At 38.4% G+C, this 24,838-nt stretch overlaps 1 protein-coding gene across 1 annotated transcript in view; it reads left to right on the top strand.

Annotated features, from left to right (window-relative positions):
• Positions 1-21,398, top strand: part of Gap43 (growth associated protein 43) — a 90,207-nt gene extending 68,809 nt beyond the window's left edge. Inside the window, exon 3 of the mRNA XM_034515362.2 lies at positions 20,733-21,398. Within this exon, the coding sequence (XP_034371253.1) occupies positions 20,733-20,818 (86 nt within the window). The 3' untranslated portion in view covers positions 20,819-21,398. The remainder of the gene's footprint in view (positions 1-20,732) is intronic.
• Positions 21,399-24,838: the final 3,440 nt, after the last annotated feature.

Genomic DNA, 24,838 nt, shown 5'->3' with positions numbered 1-24,838 from the left:
ATCTATTCAGGACTGTAATGAGTGTGTGTATGGTAGCATTTCATGACACTCCTTTTACACTCTTTCTACCTCCCTTGTCCACAATGCTTTCTGGGTTCATGGAATGGCATAGACAGCCAGTATAGGGTTGAACTGCACTTAAAGCTGTATAATATGTCATAGATCTCAATGGTTTATTTGCAATATAAGGTCCATGACAACAAGGTCTTCTCTGTTCTAGTACTGCTTTGTACATTGCTGTATCCCTAGCAAGTAGAACATGGAGCAAGATAATAGCAGGTATTTGTTTCATTTTATGACTAAAGAAGTCATCTACATGACAATATGGCGGGCATTTCTTTTGGTTGTTATCACTTAAAGGAAAACAAAGTAGCCAGAGTAGTTCTAAAAGGCAAGGGAGACATGGTCACTTTTCTTTAGAAGCTTTAGTCCCTTTTTACCACTAAGGTACTTCTCTTTACCTGGATAGATGTTCCCCCAACTTCCTTTGCTTCTGTAGACTCTTTGATAATTCATATCATCCAGGTATGGCACCAAAGTGCTTGCTCTTGTTTCACAGTCTCACTCTGCATGGAAGAGCAGCCATAGGTCAGGCACATTGCCTCTTCCTCCTAAGGCAATGGATATATAAAGGTCAGAGAACGATTTTCACCAATCTAAATGTTTGGGTTTGAATGTAAAATGTCTTATACAGCTCATGTGCTTGAACAGTTGGTCTCAAGCTGGTGAAAGGTTGTGGAATCTTTAGGAGGTGGAGCCTTTCTAGACTTGATTCATGGCAATGGGGCATGAGATTTTATTGCTCATTTCCATTTCCTATTCACTCTCTGCTTCTCGATTATGGACACAAGGTGACCATGTCCCCACACAATTCTATCCCATGTCTTCTTCAATGTGGTGGACTCTCTCATTTCAGATTGTAAGCCAGAACAAATTATTTCTCCCCTAATTTGCTTCTTGTCAGATGTGTGGTCACAGCAGCAAGAAAAGTAAGTAATGCATTTTTTTTTTTTTTATCTCAACCACTGGGGATTCTACTCTGACTGAAAATAGATGGTAAAACTCACATTTGCATTGCCGCGAGCGATCTTTCTCTCATGTTGAATCAGCAAATCAAAGTCATGGAAGATTTTGTGTCTTATAAAGCTTCTGTGGATTAAAATTTTCTATGCCATAAATTATGATTAACTCAGCATTTACCCAACAGTGGTTCTGTTTTAGTATGTTGAATTTTCTTACATGCTGATTATAGCCCAATGTAATTTAAATATTTCTTGAAAGGGTGTATAGCCTATGGAATATATATATGAATATATACACATATATGCATATATGCATATACACATATATACACATATATATGCATATATATGTGTGTATATATATTCATATATAAAGATTAAACTAAAGCAGCATGCGATCATGCACATAGCAATTTGTAAGCATGCACATACACATGTGCACACACATAAACACATATGCATTCAGGACACTCTTTTGGCTTTGAGTGATGTCTTAGTTACTCTAAGAATGATTTGAGTTCACAGTTCAGATAGCTTTATAATGGCTCAGAAGTTATGGCAAGGCAGCTCCATTCTTGACAACTGGAGCATATGGCCTAGACTGTCCATATCCTGTGGGCCAGTAAACAAAGGGAGCAGAAGAGGTACTATAGGCCAGCCCTCCATATCTGTCAAAATCTTGTTGACAGTGACCTACTTTTTCCAACAAGGTCTTGCCTCCTGAAGATTTTGCAGCTTCCTAAAGTATTACTACCATCTGAGGAATAACTATTCAAGATGTACTGCTATGAGGGATGTTTCAGATTCAAAACATAAGCGTTGATCATAAACTAAAGATTAAGTTTCATGTTATCTGTTAGCACAACCTGATTAAAAAAAAAAAAAAAACACCTGTGACCTAGAAAACACCAGGAAACTCAGTGGGTCTTCCTTTATATTTGGATGGTGCTTAGGAAAGGTGCCTGTAAAGAGATGCAATGCTGAGACCAACAATAAGCCTAGTCTCTATGAGTTGGGGTGAACTTTGATAAGAAAGGACTGTGGGGCACATTTATGTATGGCTGCATTTAGAGAGTGACAATTAGGAACATAGCCAGGGTGTGAACTGGGAACAGAGTGGGTGATGGCAGAGGCAAGGGGTGAGACTTCAGTGCAACCTGAAAATCCCAATCCATAAAGAAGCTGTGTCAGAAAGGACCAGGGGGCCAGCAAGGGACTGTAAAGCTCCCGAATCTGTGGATTAAGAATTTCTGATGGTGGGAGACTGAGTGTGAATCAGAGAACAAAATACAGTTGTGTGGTTAATGATTTTGTCTTAAACCGGTAACCTATCATTCCTTAGTCAATTCTCAGCATAGCCACCTCTTACTCAAACTGCTGCCCAACCCTTACATACAACATGGGTAAGTGGGAAAAATACAAGTGTGTGTGTGTGTGTGTGTGTGTGTGTGTGTGTGTAGAATTGTGATTAACTGTCACTGCAGAGTACTTGGACATGCAGCAGCCATTCTTGGGGATTTCCTACTCCCAAGAATTGGGTTGACGATTCTCCATTGAGACTGTTGACTGTGTTAAGTATTGGCTCACTAAAGTACTTTGGCACTGGCAGGAGGTTGATGGGAATGTAATGATTCCAGCTCAGCTATTTGTGTCAGCAACCTGTGTCCTGACACCTGCTGGGTACAGCACATTTATAGCTTGTCATCATGAGTAAAGTGTTTGAGAGAAACTGGAACAGGCTTAGTGCTACCCTTTCACAAAGTATTTTTGTTTTCTCTTATTGTGTCCCGTGTTATTGTAACACCCTGTATCTATTCCATCTATCCCAACCTTTCCCTGCCTCCCCTACCACCAAGCTCCCACCCAGATCTCCAGAGAATCACTGCTACTCAATCCATCAGCCAAAGTTAGTGGGTTCCCATGGCAACCAGGCAGCTGGTGTCTAGACACTCAGAGAGAAGCTTTGCAATTGAACTGCAAATCTAGATTGTAACACACCCCCTCCTCACTCCCCCCTCCTCTTTCTTCCCATTTCCCTTTATTTACAACAGGCATTAGTGCCAACACTGGATGAGGTTTCCTTTTGACAGACCATTAAAGGAAGGAGGGGGAAGAGAGAGAGAGAGCGGGTGAGAAGCCCAAGCGTACTGTCTTGTCATGTCAGTTCAGTAAGAGGACAACCGAGCTGACAGACTCTGATTGCGCTTGCTCTTTTTTTTCTCACGAAGAATTTTATTTAATTAAAATATTTTAAATTAGAAAACAGTGCCACTAGTCCACTGGGAGTCGTAAGCATCTTTAAAAGCCAATAAAAGCATTTTCAGGGTAAGGCTACAGCTGATACTCTGGGGTGAGGCAGAATTTTTCACCGGCACCAGGCAATCAATATAATTTCTCTTTCTATGTGGCTCGGGGGAATTACTGTCTTTGGTATTATAGGAAAATACAAGAAAGGGCTTTAAGTGACACCTCATATCTATAAAAGTCAGGTTGAAATCTTTATTTCTCTTGAGGAAGAGAAAAGCTGTCCTTAACAACTGGGGTCTAGTCTGGTTTTTATCTTTTTGTAGAGTTCTCCTGTGTATATAAACATTTTACAGAGCACAAAAATTAGACAAAGGTACTTTTTATAAGACAACTATGATCACATCTGAACACAGTCTAAGTATAAACATTGTCCAAATTGCAAAACAGACAGCTATGTCCTTAGCCTGGTAGGATAAACAATTGGGTTTTTGTACATGATATTCATTGAGGTGTCCAGTCATAAAACTACCCATCCTTGACATGATTCCGAAGCTGAGCAGTGTTCTGTTTCCTTGCATTCATCTCCAGCTCCCCAAACACAAATTTAAATCATTTCTGATTCTTCTGCGATGCCTCTGCATGTTTTCATGGCTGCAACCTGTCAATAAACCCTGAAACTCCTGGCAGTCTTTGGATAGAAAATGTTGATGCTCCATCAAATTTCTTTGTTCCCTTGAATGAAATGTATTTTCTCATATAAAATGTATTTTATATTCCACAGGTTTTAAAATATATACTATACTTCACTGAATTTCGAGATGACCTTCTAAAATCTTATTTAAAAAAAAAAAATCACCTAACTTAGAAAACAAAATTAGGGCTGGAGAAATGGCTCTGTGGGTAAAAAGAAATTGAAGACCTGAGGTCAGATTTTCTAAATCAAGTTGGACAGAGTGTGTGTCCATAATAACTGAGCTCCTGTGACAGATGAGATACAGAATAACAGACGCTCTAGCAACTTGCATGACAGGTAGTCTGGTGTATGTAGTAGCAAATAATGAGGAACCCAGTCTCAAACCAAGTGGAAGGTAAGAACTGACATCAGAGGCTGCTCTATGGCTTCATATGAACACTGTGAAATGTGTATGTTTACTTCTTCACCTATCTCTCCCTCCTTCCCTCCCTTCCTCCCTCTTTCCTCCCTCTCCTTCTTCTCCCTCCTCCCTCCCTCCCTCCTTCCCTCCCTTCTCTCTCTCTCTCTCTCTCTCTCTCAGTACATTTTCATTTTGTTCTGGAGACAAATTATGTCCCAAGTTTCAGATTAATAAGTTTCAAATAATTAGAGCATCAGTCACTTCTCTTTTTTTAATCATCTATCAGCTTTAAGTGAGAATTTTAGCCAGTTGAGAGAAGAAAGGCACACTAAGACGTGATTTCATTAGTTCAGATGTCACTGTGGTCTCCAACAACTTCTGCAATCAGCTGAATGTACTGTCATGTATCCATGTAATTCTCATCAATGAAGTTAGCATATGTCTTTCAGGCTGTGTTCTGTCCCTGGCTTTGGAATATTCTTCCTCTTAGGTTAAGGTAGTTGAAAGATCTCTGATCACAATTATCCCAATAGTGAGTCAACTTGTGTCAATCAATAGTTTGGAAACCATTACATTAACTAGGCTTTTGGTTAGTTTGTATTACTTCACAACGTCATTCATCTGTCTCTTTCTGAAATCCCAGCTGATCTGAGATTCATGTCCAGTCTTACTGCCATCTACCATCACAGAGCTGGAAATAACATTTCTTCATAGGCACAGGATGAGAGGAACTCTATTGCTTACTGAGTGGTTTCCATAATTTATGGCTGATCTATCTGAGCTGGCCTCATCCTAATTACTGTGTTCCAGAACACTCCATTGCTTATTTACTGGCTATTGGACTCTCCCCACAACCATGTACTTCAGATATTTTGTTCATCTTCCACCCATTACCTGGCTTCACGCTCAAACAGAAGCTGTGTGGCTGATAGCTATTCCTTTCAAATCTGACATTCTTGTGCATCAACTTTTTCAGTATAGTTGTATTTTTTTAACCTCATGTTTATGGCCTCAGTTGGGGAGATGTGTCAGGTAATGAAGAATGAAGATATGGGTATATATAGTGAAAGAGAACTTAGATAGGTCACCAAGATATGAGAAGTCCAGTTTCATTATATTTAGAAAAAGAATAGCCAGGTAATGATAAAGACTGTTCAGTATACTTTAAAATATGGTACTGAAGGCAGCATGGGAGTTAAAGATATAGGAATATATTTGGCCAAAGATTCTGGAATTTGGCAAATGTGACAGAAAGATAAAGTTTTGTGATAAAAGAAATCAATATGCTTACAAGATTGTTTAAAGATTGGAATATGGAGATAAGGTCAATGAGATGGCACAGCAAGAAAAGGCACTTGTCACCAAACCTGATGACCTGACATGGAAAAAGAAGAGACCTGACTCCAGCACCTAGTCTTCTGAGTTTTACCTGCATACATTGGCATGTATGTTTGTACACATCCACAATAAAAAAATATGTAATTAAATAGATGTGATAGAATTCTTTTCACAGCTCACTTTAAGGTCATTAGAAAAGCAAATCTTTGAAACAGTGAGCAAATATGATTTGCAGAGTTAAATCTTGGGTGATAGGCAAGTTAAGGATCAAGGAAGGGAAGTCTGGCTCTACAGGGGCAGAAATAAACTCATAACCAAGTCATAATTAAAGATACAAAAAGATACCAGTAGCCTAAGTGATGATTTTTAGTAAGTTATAGCAGTTGGAATCCCACCACCAGGATCATAGTATCTTGGTTTTCTTTAAGTGTGTTACAGGCAGAAACAAACTGGCTATTGTTGAAGTGAGCTACAGTTGGCCTTGCTTTGAAATAAAAGGAATTTCATTTAGTTGAGCGGGATTTCTTTTTCAGGTGTCCAGCTCATTTCAAAGGGACCGACAGTTCCAGTCGCAGCTAAACACGATATAGACAAGGGATGCTGATTTAGAGGTTCCGAGTGTCCTGTCCAGGCTTGTCGGTAGTTTAGGCAAAGCGGAATAGGTCAATGTTTGCCATTGTTACAGGTATACCAGGGTGGCATCCTGGAGCCATACAAGAGTCCTGATTGTGAGAGCTACAAATTATATAAGAGGATCTTTGTGATAAGCCACTTCCTGGAGTACAAAAGGATAAGAGGTGTTCAGGAAGCCAAACGTTGGGCGAGTTTCGAAACTATTGCTGGTTTCTCCATCACAGATCGCAGATAAAGGTCAATAGTCGAAGAAAAATTCAAACAGTCAAAGGTCCAGAACAATGGAAGCATGGTAATGAGGGTAACTGAGGTTTAGAGTTTAGAAAGCAACTGATTTGTTTAGTTTTGGTGAACTCAAGGAGGGCACAGGTAGAAAAATAAAGGAGGGGTGAAGGAAAGATGTACAATTAATGTTATTTCCTCACATAAAATTTGTTTCTTGGAAATGAAAGGAATAAATAGGTTAATACATACCACCAGAAAAGAGTTTACCCCTGGAGTTTTACAAAAAGCATTAGATAGAAAAGAGATTACTAGTTTATTTGTTATATGTTCTTCCAGCAGACAGACTACATAAAGCTTAATGATGGTAGATTTCTGAGGAATATTGGGGATAATTTACACTCAGAGTTGTGGAAGTAGAGATTGTCTGTATCTGAAGGTGTCATTGTGGATACTTGCACCAGGTGTACCAGGGTCACCAAGGCTCCTTTTAACACTACAGTGTTGTTGCTACATATCCTGACCAATTTCAAATAATTTTAAAAGATGTATTTGAAAAAGGATAATAGGTTGCTTCTATATACACTATGAGAATGGCTTTATTGGAGAGTAAACATTGGATAGAGAAGCAGAGAAGGGTGGCATTCTTCCTTGTTTGTTTGATTTGATTTGGTTTGGTTGCTTTGGTTTGGTGTGGTTTTCTTTCTTGTTTTGGCAGGGTCTCACTCTGTGGCCCAAGCCGATCACCAACTCCTGGAAGTCCTCCTCATTAGCCTCCCTACTTCCAGAATTATAGGTGTGAGCCACCATGCTCAGCTTGAGGGATAAATTTTCAAATTGCACTTTAAATAATGAACCTAATGATTCTGCCCTAGATAACATTCAGACTCCAGGAATCTTTATTCTTTTGCTGATTATTCTCCTAATGTCCCCAAGTAGCCAAAGCTGTAATATTCTGTCACTACATATAAGAGATTGGAGATTGGGACTAAAAAGAAAAAAATCACTACAAATACTAATATTATTTTTCCAATACAATTCTGGTTGTGTTCCAGTGAAAGCCATTGATTCCTAACGCAATTCTTTTACTCAAAGGCAGCACCATAATTTGACAAGCCCCAGGAAACCACAGCACACAATGAGTACAGAATGAATTGTCCCAGTCAGAGGTGGGGATTGCATCTATTTACCCACGTGTAAGCTTATAATACAAATGCCTTTTATGGGTTTTGCTTGTTACAATAATGTTTTTTAAATTAACTTCAAAATTGGGTTAAACCTTCACAGTTGGTTTTGTAATGTTCTGCTAGCACTGGAATCTGGAGGGGGTGGTTGATAAAGGAATGGTATTCACTTTTATTTCCTCTTTTGCAGGACATAAAAATTATCTCTTATTGATTCATAGCTATGACAGCATTTGTAATAATTTTAACCACTTCTAGACTTTGACCATTCAGTAACTCATTATTTAATTTATAACATGTATCATAATCCGTAGTTACTTTTCAGCCTAATGAACTCATTTAGAGGTCCTGAATTTTTTTCCTTCTCTATGTAGGATTTCCACTTTGCCTCCTACCAACTGAGCACAACACTGAAATTTTATAAAGCGGTAATTCTCAGTACTGGGTCTGTGAGCCTCCAGAGAGTGGAAGATTACTTTTGATAGATCTTAAAGCAAGATTATATTGAATTGTCTTGTAGGTCACAAAAGAAAATAGGAACGGAGGCAGAGAAAGATGGAAGCAATAGAGATATATAGTGCATTTAGGACTAAGGGGAGAGGTATAAAATAAAATCGGCATTAAAGTCCACTCATCCCCAGGATGGAGAGTGCTATGGTCTCCTGGAAGGATCCCTGCGTTCTGCTCTGTACTGTGACTTCAGGCAAAGCACAGAGCCTCTATCTTCCATTGTTCTCTCAGAGAGGGAGGAGCTGAGATTTGATCATCCAAAGGCTCCCCCAGCTTTCTCTGATTACATGAACAATTTACTGTAATTTTATGAATCATCACAAGCCAAGTCTGTGATAATATATACAGACTTAGGATTTTTTGTCCTGAATTATGTAGTTCAAGCCATTTGCATTGATAAAATTAGCAAGACAACTGCCAAGTTGCTAGTTTGCTGGGTGCTGTGTAGACACAGCCATAAGGGAAAATTACACAACAAGGATAAATAAGTGTCTGCCTAAGCTCAAGTTCTACCCAAACATATCACGGCGAATCATGGCAAGGGCCTAGCTGAGGGTGCTCCACTGTGCAGCTCTCTCATGGTTTACATCTCACTTACACAATGGGTGTTTACCAACAGGACGGGCTTTCAGGCGTCTGTATCATGATTGGTGTCACTCTCCTAAAACTGGAGACATGCCCAGTTTTAATTTCTGAATGTCAGCCCTGGAATCAGATAACCAAATCATATAATCTGATATCAGACTGTAGGATCTAGCAAAGCCTGAGGTGTTTTTGTTTGTTTTATTCTTTTATAAATGAATGTTGGAGCTATCAACTTTGTAGTAGGTGATGTTAAAATATGTATGTGAAAACATTATTGAGAATCAGTGTATGATCTCTTAAATAAAAATCAATATCACCTAAAAGATAGCTCATTAATTTTTTCAAAGTCTGGTGTGACACAAGTCACAGGAGGAGGCTTTGAGGTCAGTTCCAGCTCAAGGGCTTCTGGGCCCTACCTTTGAAATGCATGACGTTTTCAGGAATAGGGACTAATCTTCTACCTCTAGGAGTCAAGCTAGGCCAATAGCCTGTGATGTTTTAGCAGTTCCCTGAGTCTTAACTATTCAAAAAGGGGTTTCTCTGGAGGAGGAGTAGATGGAGGAAGGGGAGGTGAGGGAAAAGGGGGGAAACTACAATTGGGATGTATAAGTGAATGAATGAATGAATGAATGAACGAACGAACAAATAAATAATAAATAAAGTGGAAGCAGGGTTTTATGCCTGTTGCTGGGGCTTTTGTTAGGTGGTCTTTGGCTCTTGGAGGAAGCATTGTCAGCTCAGATGGGAAGTTTTCATTAACTTATTTATGTAAATTTATATGCAGACCTATAGATTTTATTAGGTACATAGTTAATAGTATGATTTCTTAGGACATTTTTAGACACCCTTACTGTTATTATCTCAAAAGATAAAGGAAACTGCAAAAAAAAAAAGACACACAAATCTCTAGATAAGGTTTGGGATGGCTCACTTCAGTGAGCCATACAAAGCTTATACATAGTTCAATAAGTAAAAAATTCTGGTAAAAAAAAAAAAGCCAAGAGAATATATGGATAAAAATGGCCCAGAAGCTTGCTTCTCCTGTTAAAATTCTCCTAAGCTTACTAAGTATTAAACCCTAATAAATAATACCAAATACGTAATGTCAACCTGGTTTGTTTTGGCGTTTTCATTTTCTGGTTCTTGTGAGAAAAAAGTAGGCTTTTACTGTGTCTCACGGTTTGAGGATACGATCTGCTGTGATGGGCAGTGCACATCTGTGTGTGCATACCTGTGTTTGTTTGTTAGTTTGTCTTAATTGTAACTTCTTCCAAAATGTGTCAGGGAGAAGTGTAGAAAATCTTTTCCAGGTTGAGGCGGGGAGAAAATGAAATGTCAGTTTCTGTCTTGTTTGACAAAAGTTTCTAGAAGTATGGAAGTATGCTTTTTTTTTTTTTTTTTTTTTTTTTTTTTTTTTTTTTTTTTAAGCCTGGGGCATCATTTGAGAAGGCAGTTATTTCCTAGCCTGACTGTGTTCAGACTCTGGCGAGGTTTCTTATGTGGAAGGTAAAGAGATGATGGAGTGTTGTGCATGAGTGAAAAGTATGACCGCCTCAGAGATGTCCTCTCTGGGGTCCTCAGCTCAGGCCCCTCCCCACATAACCACGAGACTTCCTGGAAATCAAAAATAGTTTTTCATGACAGATCTGTGAAATCTCACTCTGTATAATTCTTTTTAAAACTTCAACAATGAATTATTAAAATATAGAATTCTATAAATGTGGCTAAGTAAAGGGAGATTTTTTTCTTCCTTAACATTGTCTATGATAACCTGAAAATTCTAAAAAAAAAAAAAAAAAAAAAAAAAAAATAGAAAAAAAAATCACCATTCCCCATGTAACTTGTCCATTGGATGTAAGTTTCACTACCCAGCTCAGGATCAGTAGCAGCTCAGTTCATGCTCATTCAATATGCACTCATGTTTCCTACACACAGAGCTAGGCAGCCCCAGATCGGCCATTGCCATTGAAATCAACCAGTGTGAAGCTTCGGGAGGAAGTAGATTTCCTTTGTATGTAAGCTGAGGATTCAGCAGAGATATTGTATAGTCCACCCACGAGCCTTCGCTCTTATCCTGCCAACCTCTGACTTTCTGTATGCTGCCCTGCCAATTTGACCAGTGCTTCATCTTTGCCTTTAAAATCATTTCTGGACTTCAGCCCCAATGTCAAAGCTTTTTCTTGTTTTTCAAAGAACTTTTTCTCTCTCATATAAATATGCATATACATATATATATATATATACACACATATATGTATATATAATATAAGATATAATAAGATATATAGTATATATAAAATATAATATATGATATATTATAGATATGATATAATATATCTCTCTATATGTTATGTATATGATATATTATACATAATATATAAGATATATATGATATATCTTATAAATAGCATCGATGATGATGATAGATAAAGAGATAGATAGATAGATAGATAGATAGATAGATAGATAGATAGATAGACAGACAGACAGACAGATGGATAGACAGTCATTCTTTAAGTATGAGCCTTACAGGACACGGACTTTTCTTTAGTTTTTGCTCAAATATTTGAAAGTTCCTCTAAAGTTGGATGAGCTCTTACTAGCAGGGAAGAGGAAAAAGTCAACTCCTTTATTATGCATCCATGTGAGCCAAGAAGCGACACTCTTGTTAGGTTTTTGTTTCTTCATTTTATGATTTCATGTTCAGTTTTCTTCATTACTGTTAATTTATTATTACTACTTTATTAAAATATAAAAAACAAGGAATATATATATATAGAGAGAGAGAGAGAAAGAGAGAGAGAGAGAGAATTGTTTTGTGTCAAGCTTCTAAATGCATTACTTGACATATAGCAAACAACCTTCTCTTCCAAAACCAGTAGTTGATTTAAACATGAAGTATGTTGTGAAGGACTTCAGATCAACACATTTAGTTCTTATAATAACCTCCTGAGAGAGGTGCCAACATCACTGCTAATTATAGATAAAGAAAAGGAAGCTATGGGAGGTTAAGTAAGTTACCAAAAGCCATAGTAAAATGTCATGGGGGGTGGGATTTAATGCTGTGTAGTTCTAGGACTAGAATTTCCTTATGAAAAGAGTGATTAATTCTCCCTAGAGTAGTTTAGAAGTGGGAAATATCAGTTGAATGTGGTCTTAAGAGTTGGTGAGCATATATTCAAATGACTTAACTTTGAGTATTTTGTGTATACATTGAATAAATTGCAAGTCACAGGTAGCATCAGTTACAATGTACAGAATACCTCTGACAGACACAGGTAAGTGTGCACAGATGTAGAGTACATCTGAATGCCCAAATAAGAAAAAGGGTAGCATTGAGAAAGATTGTAATTGTTTGTCAGCACTGGGAGGAGGCGGGACGTTACCTTTTGATGATTGTGTAGACTATACATATAGTTTAAGAGGTTTCCAGAGAGTTGGCGAGGTGGCAAGGTACTTAAGAGCACTGGATGTTCATCTAAAGATTCTGAGTTCAGTTCCCAGCAGTCACATGGTGGCTCACAACCATCTATAATGTGATCTGATGCCCTCTTCTGGCATGCAGATGTACATGCAGATAGAGCACTCATATTCATAAAATAAATAAATAGATTTTTTTTAAAAAGGTTTCTGGAGCAAGTTGACCCACTTTGACTTTTGTCTTTAATCTTTGGATCACTTTCCCTTTCAAACAAAAACACCAGCTTTCTTTTTACTAGTTGAAAATCTGTATTCCCTTTTAGCTTCTAGAGCAGTGAATTCCCTTGGTTAATAGTCTTCCTTTTCTGGGTGTCTGCTTTTCTGTACAATGCTGTTCACAGTACACATATTCTTTCAGCCAGAGATGTAGAAGTAGTGTGGAGGCTCTCATTTTATCTAGAAAAGTAGAGGAGGGGAAAAAAGATGTTTGGCCTTAGAAGGAGAATGTTATTTAAAAACTCCACAAGTTAGACTAAAGCCAAAGAAATTAAACTCCTAGTTGGTTAACTACTCAGCAGACTTCACATGGTCCCCTTTATAGTTTGTAAAGTATTTCACAATACATATCATAACTTCCACATAATCTGCAATGAGATGGGGCAGGCACAAATGCCCATATCGTTATCTCTAGATTGGGAAACTGAAGCAAAGAAAGGAAATCTAATTTGCCTGAACTTGAATGACTAGTTGGTGGAAGAGTCAGGGTAAATGGGAGAGTTGCTTAGTCCTGAAACTCACAGGGCAGGCGAGAGCTTGGTAATGGTGTATTTTGGGTATCATTAAGACCCTGTGGCAGCTGCCTTTGACATTTCTTCTTAATTAAATTCTTATTTGTTACTCTTTGAAAAATGTAAGTGCATAACAGATTATTTTCTCTTTCAAAGGCTCAGAAAACAAGGGACAAGGGTGGAAGTGTAATTTAGTTCATTATCCTGACATCAAAAATTATGTGTACGCGCTCGGCATTTTAATACAATTTAAAATATGAAACAAAGTGAATGACAAAGGAAAATATGGATCCCAGGGACAACCAAAAGCCAGCCCAGGCTCCAATTTAACATCTGGTGTGCAGCTCAAGGAAAAGATGGTCTGAGTCACAAAAGGGCCATACGCGAGTACACTACTAAACACTCCTCATTGCTTCCCTTTGAGCTTTGGAGGTAACGATGCTTAATATTCAAGAAAGATGAAACTAAAAGGGAAAAGGGGAGTGCACCCAGCCCAATGGTGATTGGTAGAGTAATTGTGGGCATGGCCCCAGGATGATAGCAGCTTCTAGTTAATCAATGTTGACAAGGCTGGGGAGAGCTGGGCAGGTCCCAAGAGGTAATGTTTTACTCGGAAATCCACTCAACCTAATTTCAGTAATGTAGGGCTGTGGAGGGACCTGGAGAAAAGCCAAGAAACGGGGCCATTAGAGCTCCATGTGGGCGACGGCAGCTGGGAACACCGCCATCCTTCTTACAACCGGGCTGCCTGGCTGGGCACGCAAGCAGCCGCTGCTGCATATGCTCCTGGTGTTTGCTCATCAACAGAAGGAAGGCACAGACATGTTATTCTTACTCACCCTTTCGAGGAAATGAATGAAACCCATCAAAAGCAAGAACCTTCTTCAAGCAAGGATAGGAGAGTCAGGTTGACATACATCTTGACTGACCATGGTGAAATTGTTCACTCCAACCTCTTTTGTAGTTTTGTCTATGGTTATGACTACCATTACACTGTACAAATGGATACAGGGATATTTAACATATTTACTGTTCTTTTCATGTGACTTTGAGTGGTTTAAAGAATGGTAGCCCTAGAGTTAGGGGTGTAGCTAATTGGCAGAGCACTTGCCTAGCATGCCTAGTAAGTACACAGCTCTGGGTTCAATAACGAATGAGCAATGGGAAAAGAGTGGTATAGGGAGGGAATGGTATCATGGGTCACAAGTGTGGGAAACTTGGAAGTTCTTCCTTTTTTAATGTATGAGATTCTGTAAGAACATTCAACTTGACAAATTTAAGGAATTTGACTCAAGAGAAATGATGGTGAACTCTTAACTAACTTCTTGTTCTTGTTCTTGTTCTCCTCCTCCTCCCCCCTCTCTCTCCCCTCCTCCTGCAATGAGCAAGTATCATTCTACAAACTGCTAACATATACATTCCCGGAAGATAGATATTCTCAATTTGAGTTTCACTGTAATCACTCCTAATCTCTTCCTAACTCATAGACCAGAACATAGCTCAGTCCCAGCTCAGTCCCTTTCATTTGGTGCATTAATGAATGGATGACCACATTTTTGTTCATTTTCAAGTGTCTTTCAGCTTTGAAGCATAAATAATATATGACTTTATTGTCTATGGTATTGACTTACTCTTTTAAGTTAACACATAAATAAATGATAAAATTAAGAGGCTTCCTGAAAGCATCATGATTTCTAAGAGGTCTTTGAGTTGAAAAGAGCAAGGTTTTGTAAATTCTAAAATGCTGAGGGGCAAGTTGCAGCTATTTGTTAAATATTAAAATCATCTAAGTTATCTCAATATCCTTTTTATAACTGGGTAGCCTTCACATTACTTAGACTATGGCATAAGAAGAGAGTAGAATCAAATGTTTTTTAACTTCCTAGCTTAAGCTTCTCCTGTAAATATAACTGTTTAATCTGGAAAATATGGCCATGTTTTATTTGAAAGTTCTCTCAATCTCATACTTAAGAACACCTGAATATGTTTTTCTTCTTCTTAATGCAAGCCACTAAAACACATCACCAGTCCTCATGAGAGGACCAGATTTGGGGAACTAATTTTGGTATGATCACAATCAACTTGGAGACATATCATCCAGTCACATGATACACCCCTGTATCCCCCAACCCCCAAATAAATGTATACATTGTCAAAGTATTCCAGCTTGGTTGATATAAAAAAATATACTGTAAACTGGATGGCATTTAAGTGACAGATTTACTTCTCACTGTTTTGGCATATGGTAAATCCAAAATCAGGCTTACAAATAGCTTACTTTGTCAAGTGAAGGCCTGATACCTTAAAGAGCTGACTTCACTGTGTCTGCCCATGGTAGAGGGCAATAGTGAATGTTCAGTGGTCAATTTTTAAAAAGTCCTCTGTCAAATCATGGATGGTCCATCCTCAGGATCTAATCAGGGCTAAAGGCTCTTCTTCTTAATTCTCTTAATAGCAACACCTAGGATCAAGATTTACACATACAAATTTGGGGCAATTCAAACATCCAAACCATAGGTGCTGTGATTTTTTTCCCTATAATATGTTATCCAAAATATCAATATTAATATTATTTTTCATGCTTAATACGATTAAAAGTGGCATCCAGAGACAAAAATTGCTAAGGAAAATTGTGCTCTACTCTTTAACTTACATGACTTCTGCTTTACATCAGTATCCCACGTCAGACTCATTTGTCAGCTCTGAGCCCTGATACCTTTTCTCCCTTGTTGGATGTCTCTTGGCACTAATTATGTAACTTTAGTCTTTTAACTTCTTCAGCCTCTTAAGTAACAACTGTCACAGAGGGAGGGTGATGAGGAATGTGGTTATTTATGCAAATCGGACTGTGGTAATTGGCGTGACCAGCTGGCCTCAGCCATTCATGACTATCACACTTCCCACCACGATCAAAGTTTTTTTTTCCTCAAAATCCCAAAGATTACATATTAACTCATCTCTAGCATTTGCAAATTACATAATTAGCACCAGAATGTGCCAAGGCCAGCTTCCATATTACCAAACACCCATGAGGTTCTCCCCACCATTTTGAGCCAATTTTTGCAAGTACTACAGCACTGAATATCTATGGATTTGTGTTACAGTTCCCATTGAGTTAATCCGTCCTGGTTCAGGTAAGGTGAGAGCAGAGGAAGTGATATCAAGAAGGCTTGAATGGGCTCTATGACAGGCTGCAGTGAGCTGCCCCTTACCATCCATGTGTACAACTTATATAAATGATTTAATCTTTTGCTTCAGATGCTCTAAATGTAACCTAAGGTGGTTAAAGAAACTGTGAGGATAGACATGACACAGTACAAGTCTACTTAAAACTGTTGAGTATCAACAGCAGCTTAGAAGTGTTGGTTGAGGCAACACACCTTAACCAAGGGCCAGTACTGCCATAATTTACAGTTACTTCCAGAAGAAAATGCAAAATTGTAGATCTACAACTGAAGGGCCAAAGTGATTCGCTCTCTGTAAGACTTGTTTATGGTTGGCATCAGTGAGGGTGAAGCACAGTCATAACACGGAGAAGCTCTTTCCTTCATGTATGTTCAAATGGACCTACTGTAAATGACAGAGATTCTAACAAATTCTTTTCTGTCTGATGTTAAAAGCCTTCACAGGATGCATTTAGTGTCTGTAAAAGTGGATCCTGTTAAAGTAGGTAATACTCATGTCTGACTACAGTTTCTCTCATTATTATGTAGGGTTTTCTTTAGCAATATTATGGGTTCTTCTTAGTTGACTTCACATGGAGTCCATCCGCCCTGATTGGAATAAGATGAGAGACTGGTACTTTGTAGTATTTCTTCCTTCCGATCGTTATTTTTCTTTGCATAATTTCTTGGAGGCCTAGAAAAACTTCACCAGACCCCCTGATTTTATACATTTTACTTTCATGACATAGTTAGCTCTTTATTTCTAACAAATAAACAAACAAACAAAAAAAACCCAACCTTTCTGCTCAATATTCAGACAGGAAAAATCACTTATATTTCAAGCAAACTAAGATATACACAGTTTTAACTTTATGTATTCCTCTGAATTAAGTTTCAGCTAACTAAGATTCGGATGAATCCCATCAATTTTTATTTTCTGGTGTTTACATTTTAGAGCCTTAAAAAACAAAAAAAAATCTTAGTTTTTTAGGGAACACAAAGCTTCTAGACTCTGGCTACTAATTTTCTAGTGCTCAAGTGGTAGATGAAGTATTTTCCTGACTTCTGATGCTCAGGTTTGTTCTGCTGATGTTAAACAAGTAGAAGAGGCGTGCTCTAGTCCCGACTTGGCTGTCAGCAAACCATATGAGTTAGGGAACAACTCTTCCTGCACTTCAACTTCTTCATTTATGAAATCAAGATACTTAATCGATGTTTCACACAGAACTTATTGAGAGCTTTCCCTGTATTACATCTGTGTTGGACACCAGGGATTCAAAACAGAGAAAATGTAGGGACAAAAATAGGTATTTTTATCTAGACAAGGCATTATTAAAGTTGTTATGTTAAAGGTCCCCATGACTGATCACACTCTGTAGCTGTAAATATTTCTTTCTGTTAGATAAATGTAATGAAAGATTTCAACTATGGTGGGATATTGATTATTGTTTTCACTGTCTCCTCAACACTAGATGTGTTTGCCATACTACAGATGTATATTATGTCAATTATGTAAATATATATATGAATATATACATATAGTTTGAATCAAGGAAAAATTATAGGTCATAAAACTTTCTTAATAAAGAACTTTCAGCAATGATTAGCTTTGTACTCATCTTTCTCCTAGGCCTAAGCAAAGGATGACAGGGGAAACTGTTCAAACTGAAGAAAATTTAACCTGATTCCACCTCAAGAAAGGCCAGAAGTATAGCTGCTTTTCAAAGTCATCAGAATCTTTGTTTTCTTAGAATTTCCTCTTTTGATAATTGTACAAGAAAAAAATCTTTTTTATTTTGCCCAGCATACAACCCCCTTTTCTTTTGAGTTTCATAGCTCCCTCTAATCACATGTACCATAGTTTTATTTCAATAGGATAGATTTGAAGTCTTCTCCTGCTTTAACATCTGATCCATCTATATGCTACTGGGTCATTTGAATCTTGCTTCTATAATTTTAAAAGGGCTCTAAAACTGCTTCTTGGAGCCAATAAAGATATTAAACCACCTTTTGGGTACTTTTAATATCCAGAGGTTTGAGCTGGGCTGGGCACCACATGAATCCTCTAATAGAATTCCAGATTGCTATATAAGAATCTCAGTGACTTAGGTGAGGAAGCCACCTTCTAGAAAAGATTACACCAGAAGTCCTCAGGGAATACTGGCACAGGTAATATTATGGTGACAAGATTGTGTTCACTTGATCCAAAAACTTGGATTGAGTCAACGTTCCTCAAAAGTTATAGTTGTCCGTTAGAAATCTGTACCCTTAAAGGACCTTTCTGAGTAGCCGCTGTGCTGCAGGTAACTCACACTGAATGATTGACCCTTGCGAAATCTGTAAGACTTTAAAACTTTGAGCAGGAATGAGCCATTATAAGGTAGCAACATTATTCCTCAGACTACTTACATTAGTGACCAGATGAGGCTTGATTATAGAAACCATGTGTATTTTGGAAAATATATATATATTCATGAAGAAGGATTTCCAAAGTTATGTTTGATAGTGGTGGTCTTACCGAAATGTATTCCATTTTAAGTGAACCTCAGTCTATGTGTGAGCGACTTGAAAGACACATCCATTTTTACAACTTATAATGGCCTGCTAAATGAACTCCATTTCCCTAATCTCTGCATCTCCTCCCAATTCCAATTTATTTTATTATTTAATATTGCTAGTTTAATCTTCTGGAAGCATACTTTTTTTTTTTTTGCTTTAGTGTTTTCAAAACATACACATTGCCTTCTAATTAAATACAAATCTGCAGGGTTAGTAAGACTAACCTGACTCTAGTTTTCCTGTCTGAGAAAAACTGGAAGAGAGCAAGTATTAAGAGAAGGAAAAGCAATAATCAAAGCTACGTTTTAAAGAACATAGGTACCTTTGACACCAGAAAGCACATAAAAACACAAATGCTAGCACATCACGACTGGTGCTTTTGTCCTTAAGTTGGCTTATAAATTGACTCATGATTGGCGAGCTAGGACCTTCAAGAATTTTCACACTTGCCTATCTGATACGAGTGATCCCCTGAACCTTTATGTGGAACATCTGCTTTCATTCTGGGATCCTGGCTGCCATTCATGCTAGACAGTAGGTGCCCATGTGACCAGCCCCCAGTGCATATTAGTCTTGTAGGATTGAGTGGGCATCCCTAATAGATGCCACCTTCCATGTGTTCTCACAGTTCATGGCTGCAAAGACTAAGAATGTCATACCATCATAGGGAGTAAATTCATGGCTCCTTTCGTCTGTTCTCCCCCCACTTTTTTTTTTTTTTTTTGCCTCCCACAGTTCCTATCCCCTCTCCTTATGTTGTTTTGTGTCATTCCACTATCATAAATTATAACCATGTTTGCTGAGTCTACAAGTTCTATCTGAAAAATCACTGAACTTAGGGGTGGTGTTGGTTTGGGGCATAAGATATCTGATTAGTTGATACCAAGTAATTTTAGGGAAAATGGATTTTGTTTAGACAGGCTGGTATGTTAGTAAAATGTCTTGTGGTATATAAGCTGTTTGCTGAATTCTCAAGGGAAAGTTTTTAAGTTGGGGGAATCAACCTTCATAAAGACATAAAGCAAAACAATACCAGTGTCACAGGTCTGCGTATTCCCTTGAAATGTACTGTACTTAGCTGCAAGAGCCTGTAAACCACCTCAGTGCTTTAAAGCGGTCAGTTATTTATCTCCCTCAACGAGAAGTCTGTTGGAAAAGTGTTTAAGTGTGGTATACCCCATGCAATGATGAATTTTCTTTCTGTCCCACCATATTTAGTACACAGATTGTGTCTTCATGGTCATAAACTAGGTGCCACGTTTCCAGATGTTATTTGCTGCTCACTATGTTGGGGAAAGGAGAGCAAAAATGACAAGACCCACTCTACCATCCCAAGGGAGATCGCCTTCCTCTTAATTAAACCGCAGTTATTAGTGGCCTCCCTTTGTTCTAACGGGGGGGGGGGGGAGTGGTCAAAATTCACATATTTTCCTTTCTAAATTTTACATTACCAAAAATAAATGGTTAGGTGAATCAGAATGGATGCTCAATGAACCATAGGAATTATTTGCTACAATTATTTCGACACTAAGCAACAGGAAAACAAGGTTAATGCAGAGCCTCAATGGAGATAGGGTCAAGATGGACAACCTGTGCTCAATCCCAGGTACTCACATGGTGACTCCTTTCTGCAAGTTGTCCTCTGACCTAAAACACACACACACACACACACACACACACACACACACACACACACACACACGGGTCAGGGTGGGCATGGACGCACACACTAAAGAATGTAGTATATACGGAGTGACAAATTGCCCTTTACTTTCTTAGGTGTTGCTGAGCAGCGTCCTAGAATAAAGGCTCATGATCTAGGAAATTGTATTACAGGTTATTAATCATCACATCACTGTAATCCCTTATGCAATGCTTTGGAAAGTAGCAATGCCTTGTACCATTGAACAGACTCCAGAGACCAAATACTAACCTTCTTCCTCTCCCATCTTGTTTTCCTCCTCAGAAGCTGTAGATGAAGCCAAACCTAAGGAAAGTGCCCGACAGGATGAGGGTAAAGAAGACCCCGAGGCTGACCAAGAACATGCCTGAACTTTAAGAAACGGCTTTCCACGTTGCCCCCACCTGAACCCTGTCTCTCCTGCCCTTCTCCACTCTGAAGTTTCCTCTCCTGTCCTGCTCACGCGTGTGAGCCTGTCCTCTCCTACCTATGAACCCTCTCTCTCTGTGTGGCAAACATTTAAAAAGAAAAAAAAAGCAGGAAAGATCCCAAGTCCAACAGTGTGGCTTAAATATTTGTTTCTTGGTGTTGTTATGGCGAGTTTTTGGTAATGATGATGCAGTCATCTTGGGAAATTCTTGCACTGTACCCCGGTTTTTTGATCTGGTGCGTGTGGCCCCGTGGGAGTCCACTTTCCTCTCTATTTCTCTCTGTTCCAAGTGTGTGTGTGCAATGTTCCGTTCTGAGGAGTCCAAAATATTAAGTGAAATCAAAAACCATTTCTGTTTCCTCATTTTCAATGTGATGGAATGAACAAAAAGGTTAAAAAAATTCAAAAAACCCGGTTTGTTTTAAAAATAAATAAATAAAGCAAATGTGCCAATTAGCGTAACTTAAGGCTGTGAGGCTCCTTTTTCAATCTGAATATTAATAAATCATGAGAGTAATCAAGTTTGGTGTCTCTGTGTTTCCTTCCACATCCCTTCGGCCGCTTTCTTCCAATACATCGGGCTCTTCATCTTTTTTCCTAATCTCTTTCGCTGCTGCCAACAGCTCTGGGGAGGGAAGCACAGGCCCTGGCCAAGACCAATGGCTGCAATCCGGATGGGATAGTTGGGTACCACAATAGCTTGCTGGAGATGCTGTGACAAAGAACCACAGTCAGTGTCAGTTAAGCAACAGGCATTTATCATCTCACAGTAGTGAAAATGAGAGGTCTGAACTCGGGATATCGGCCTTGCTGATTTTTTCTGAGGCCAATAAAAATATGGTGCGCTGCAGGCTTCTTGCTGTGGTTGATTCTGGATGGCTACCTTTCTCCTACACCTCTTCATATATTCCCTCTATGCACCTCTTTGTGTCCAAGTTTTTCTCCCTTTATGATGCTGGTCATATTGCATTAAATCTACCCTAATAACCTCATTCTGACTTGATTGTGAAGATTCTATTGTCAAATCACATCCTCCTCTGAGGTAGCAGAGGTTAGGGCTTCAACATAGAAATTTGAGGAAGAGGTACACAAAATTCAAGTCTAAAGTTTCCTCTTAACGAAACAAGTGTTTCTATGATTGAGAACAAATTTGGTTTATTGGATGGAAAGTGCTTTAGGTTTCACTAGGTTAAATATCATAAAGATGTCCACATCTCTCAGAAACTCTAAGGCTTTTGTTTAGATGATTTGTTTTAACCTGAATATTCTACCTTCTTTTCCCCCTCAGATTATGAATGTCTATCTCCCCACAAGGATGGCAAATAACTATTGCACCAGCTAATACTGATACGTAATGAAAGGTATACCTTAATGCAGTTCAGTTGTTAAAAGTCCTTGCTTACTAAGCATGAGGACCAGACTTTAATCCCCCCTTTAAAAAACCCAAGCAAGATGGGACTTGTTTGTGATTTCAGTTCTGGTGAGGTAAAGATAAGTGTGTCTCCGGGGCTCACTAGCTGGCCAGTGAGAAAGTAAGCAAGCAGATAGGCAGTCAGGAAAGAAAGAAGGAAAGAAGGAAGGGAGGAAGGAAGGGAAGAAGGAAGAAGGGAGGGAGGGAGGGAGGAAGGAAGGATAGAAGGAAAGAGAAAGATAAAGAATAACTCTTAATAGATTAGTCATTTTCAAATTTCCTTTTAGCTTTAATTTTCTAAACCACTTAAGTTACCTGATGCAAATTCATGCATGGCCATGTCCTGCAATAGCCATGAGATTCTTTCCAGAGTAGACACAGCCAGAGAATTCCTTTCTGCTCCGTATGCTTATCTACACACAGAATGTCTACAAAGATCTCAAAGTGATAATGATTATGGATTTAAAAAATCATTTGAAGAGATCCAACCTACACCTTGGCAATTCCTATAAGCTCCAGGCAGTGGCTACTTGCTTTAAAGAACCCGAATGCCACATGGGCCTTGAGTCCCAATTTCACCAAAGGAGGTCTTCACTTGGTTACTGGAAGTAAGTGTAATTTCCGTTGGGTGAATGTATTAGGAAGTAAAAGACCATAAACCATCCTGCCACATATTAAAACAAATTGCATGCTTGACTTTACTCTGCAGTTGAAATACTTTGTGTGAAAGACGTTGAAACAAGAGCTTGGAGTGCAAGCATTATGTTACTGAAGCATCCATCATCCAACAAAGTAAAATATGAGGAAAGGCCATGCTTAAATTGGATACATCTCTCACAGTGTGACCAGGAAGCTACTTATTGCTTTAGGAATTTTCTTCTATCTCACTTTATTTCCCAGGAGGATCAGTGCTTTAATCCACCCCTCACCCTGAGTCTGAACTTCAGATCAACATTGCTATGACTTCAGACACAGAGTTTGTTTATGTATTCTAAATGTGTGCCATCAAATCCACTGCAATCATAGGTGTTTCTGGAAACCCATATTAACATACACTATTTAGTGGTTTTCATCTTTCTGTTAGAATTGTAATTTTATTTTTCTTATGGCTATCTATTTATATTTCACTCATAAGATATCAGTTTCTTAATAGAATTTTAAAAGTGAGGAAAACATATTAGAGAGTCTGACTTGTCTTATCACTTATGACATATGTCTTGAAGACAAAGGCTGAACATTGATACAAAAATATTGACTCAAATGTACACACATCACACTCTAAATCAGGGTGACAAAGTCATGGACCATTGAGGATACAATCTAAAGCAGCATAAGCTGTTTACACTACAATATCTACTTTATATGACTTTGAAAAATAAAAACTGAATTGAGAATAAGTTGAAAAATCCTCAGCAAAGGCAGGTGATCCTTTGGAAGAAAAAGACAATCACAGGACACCAGACCCAAAGTCCTCTTCCTAGTACAACCATGGCTTTCTCTTCGGGAAATAAGTTTTTTGATCAAATTGCATCACTTGGCTCTACAATGGAATGTAGATTTCCCAGCAGTGATATACCACTATCTGACCCTTGTTGGAAGGGCAAAGAGCTTTCTAAAATAAAGCTCTTCAGCTCCATAGTCATACTCCCACTTTGCTGCCTTTCCAACGTATTCAACATTCTTTACCCAGTGATTAGATCAAAAGTCTGATTTCGTGTGGTGTCCCACAGAACAGGATGAGCATACAACTTACATAGGCTACTCAGACCAACCCTGCACGTCCTTTGGCCATATGAGGCAATCTAGGCTGACTTCTACAGTTATCTCTCCCTCTGCCCAACTCCTCAAACAGATGAGGCTTGGTTAACTAAATTTCTCTTTAAACATTCCACCTTACAGGCACTTGGAAATCTCAAAAAAAAAAATGAAAGAAAGAAAGAAAGAAAGAAAGAAAGAAAGAAAGAAAAGAAAAAAGAGAGAAAGAAAGAAAAACTATTGTTCTCAACACTGGCAGCCCTGTGAAAGCTGGTGCACAATAGAAAAACCAACTGCAGGAATGATTTCCACACATCATCATTAGGCTCACCACAAGTTCCATTAACCTTTTTAAAAACCTTGTTATGTACCATCTGTTGTCATGGAAACATAGCTTCTATTCACCTGGCTATAAAAATAACTTAATTGGTGACCTTTCTAGTGAAATGTCAGTTAATGAGGATAGTATTATAAATGTGGGCTTTTTCAATTTCAAATGGAACTCTTGCTTAACTGTATTCCCTACATGGTTAAAGCCCTTGACTTTTATATATTTATCCCCATTGGACTGCAACTCTATCTTGTCTAACGGAAAAAGAATCATAGTCACCAGGAATGTGGGCAAAATTATAGCTATGAGAATGGTAAGTATTAAGGCAACCAGGGTATTTTCAATGTATGTTTTCCAGCAGTTACCTGGTTTGTTTTTTTAAAGGTATGTGCAGTAGATGGTAATTACAGCAAGTATTATGTCCCAGACAGTACTACTATATATATATATATATATATATATAT

Source organism: Arvicanthis niloticus, chromosome 12 (assembly GCF_011762505.2).
Source record: "Arvicanthis niloticus isolate mArvNil1 chromosome 12, mArvNil1.pat.X, whole genome shotgun sequence".
NCBI classification, from domain to species: Eukaryota; Metazoa; Chordata; class Mammalia; order Rodentia; family Muridae; genus Arvicanthis; species Arvicanthis niloticus.
Note: the sequence above shows the minus strand (reverse complement) of the source record. Positions and strands in the feature narration are given on the sequence as shown.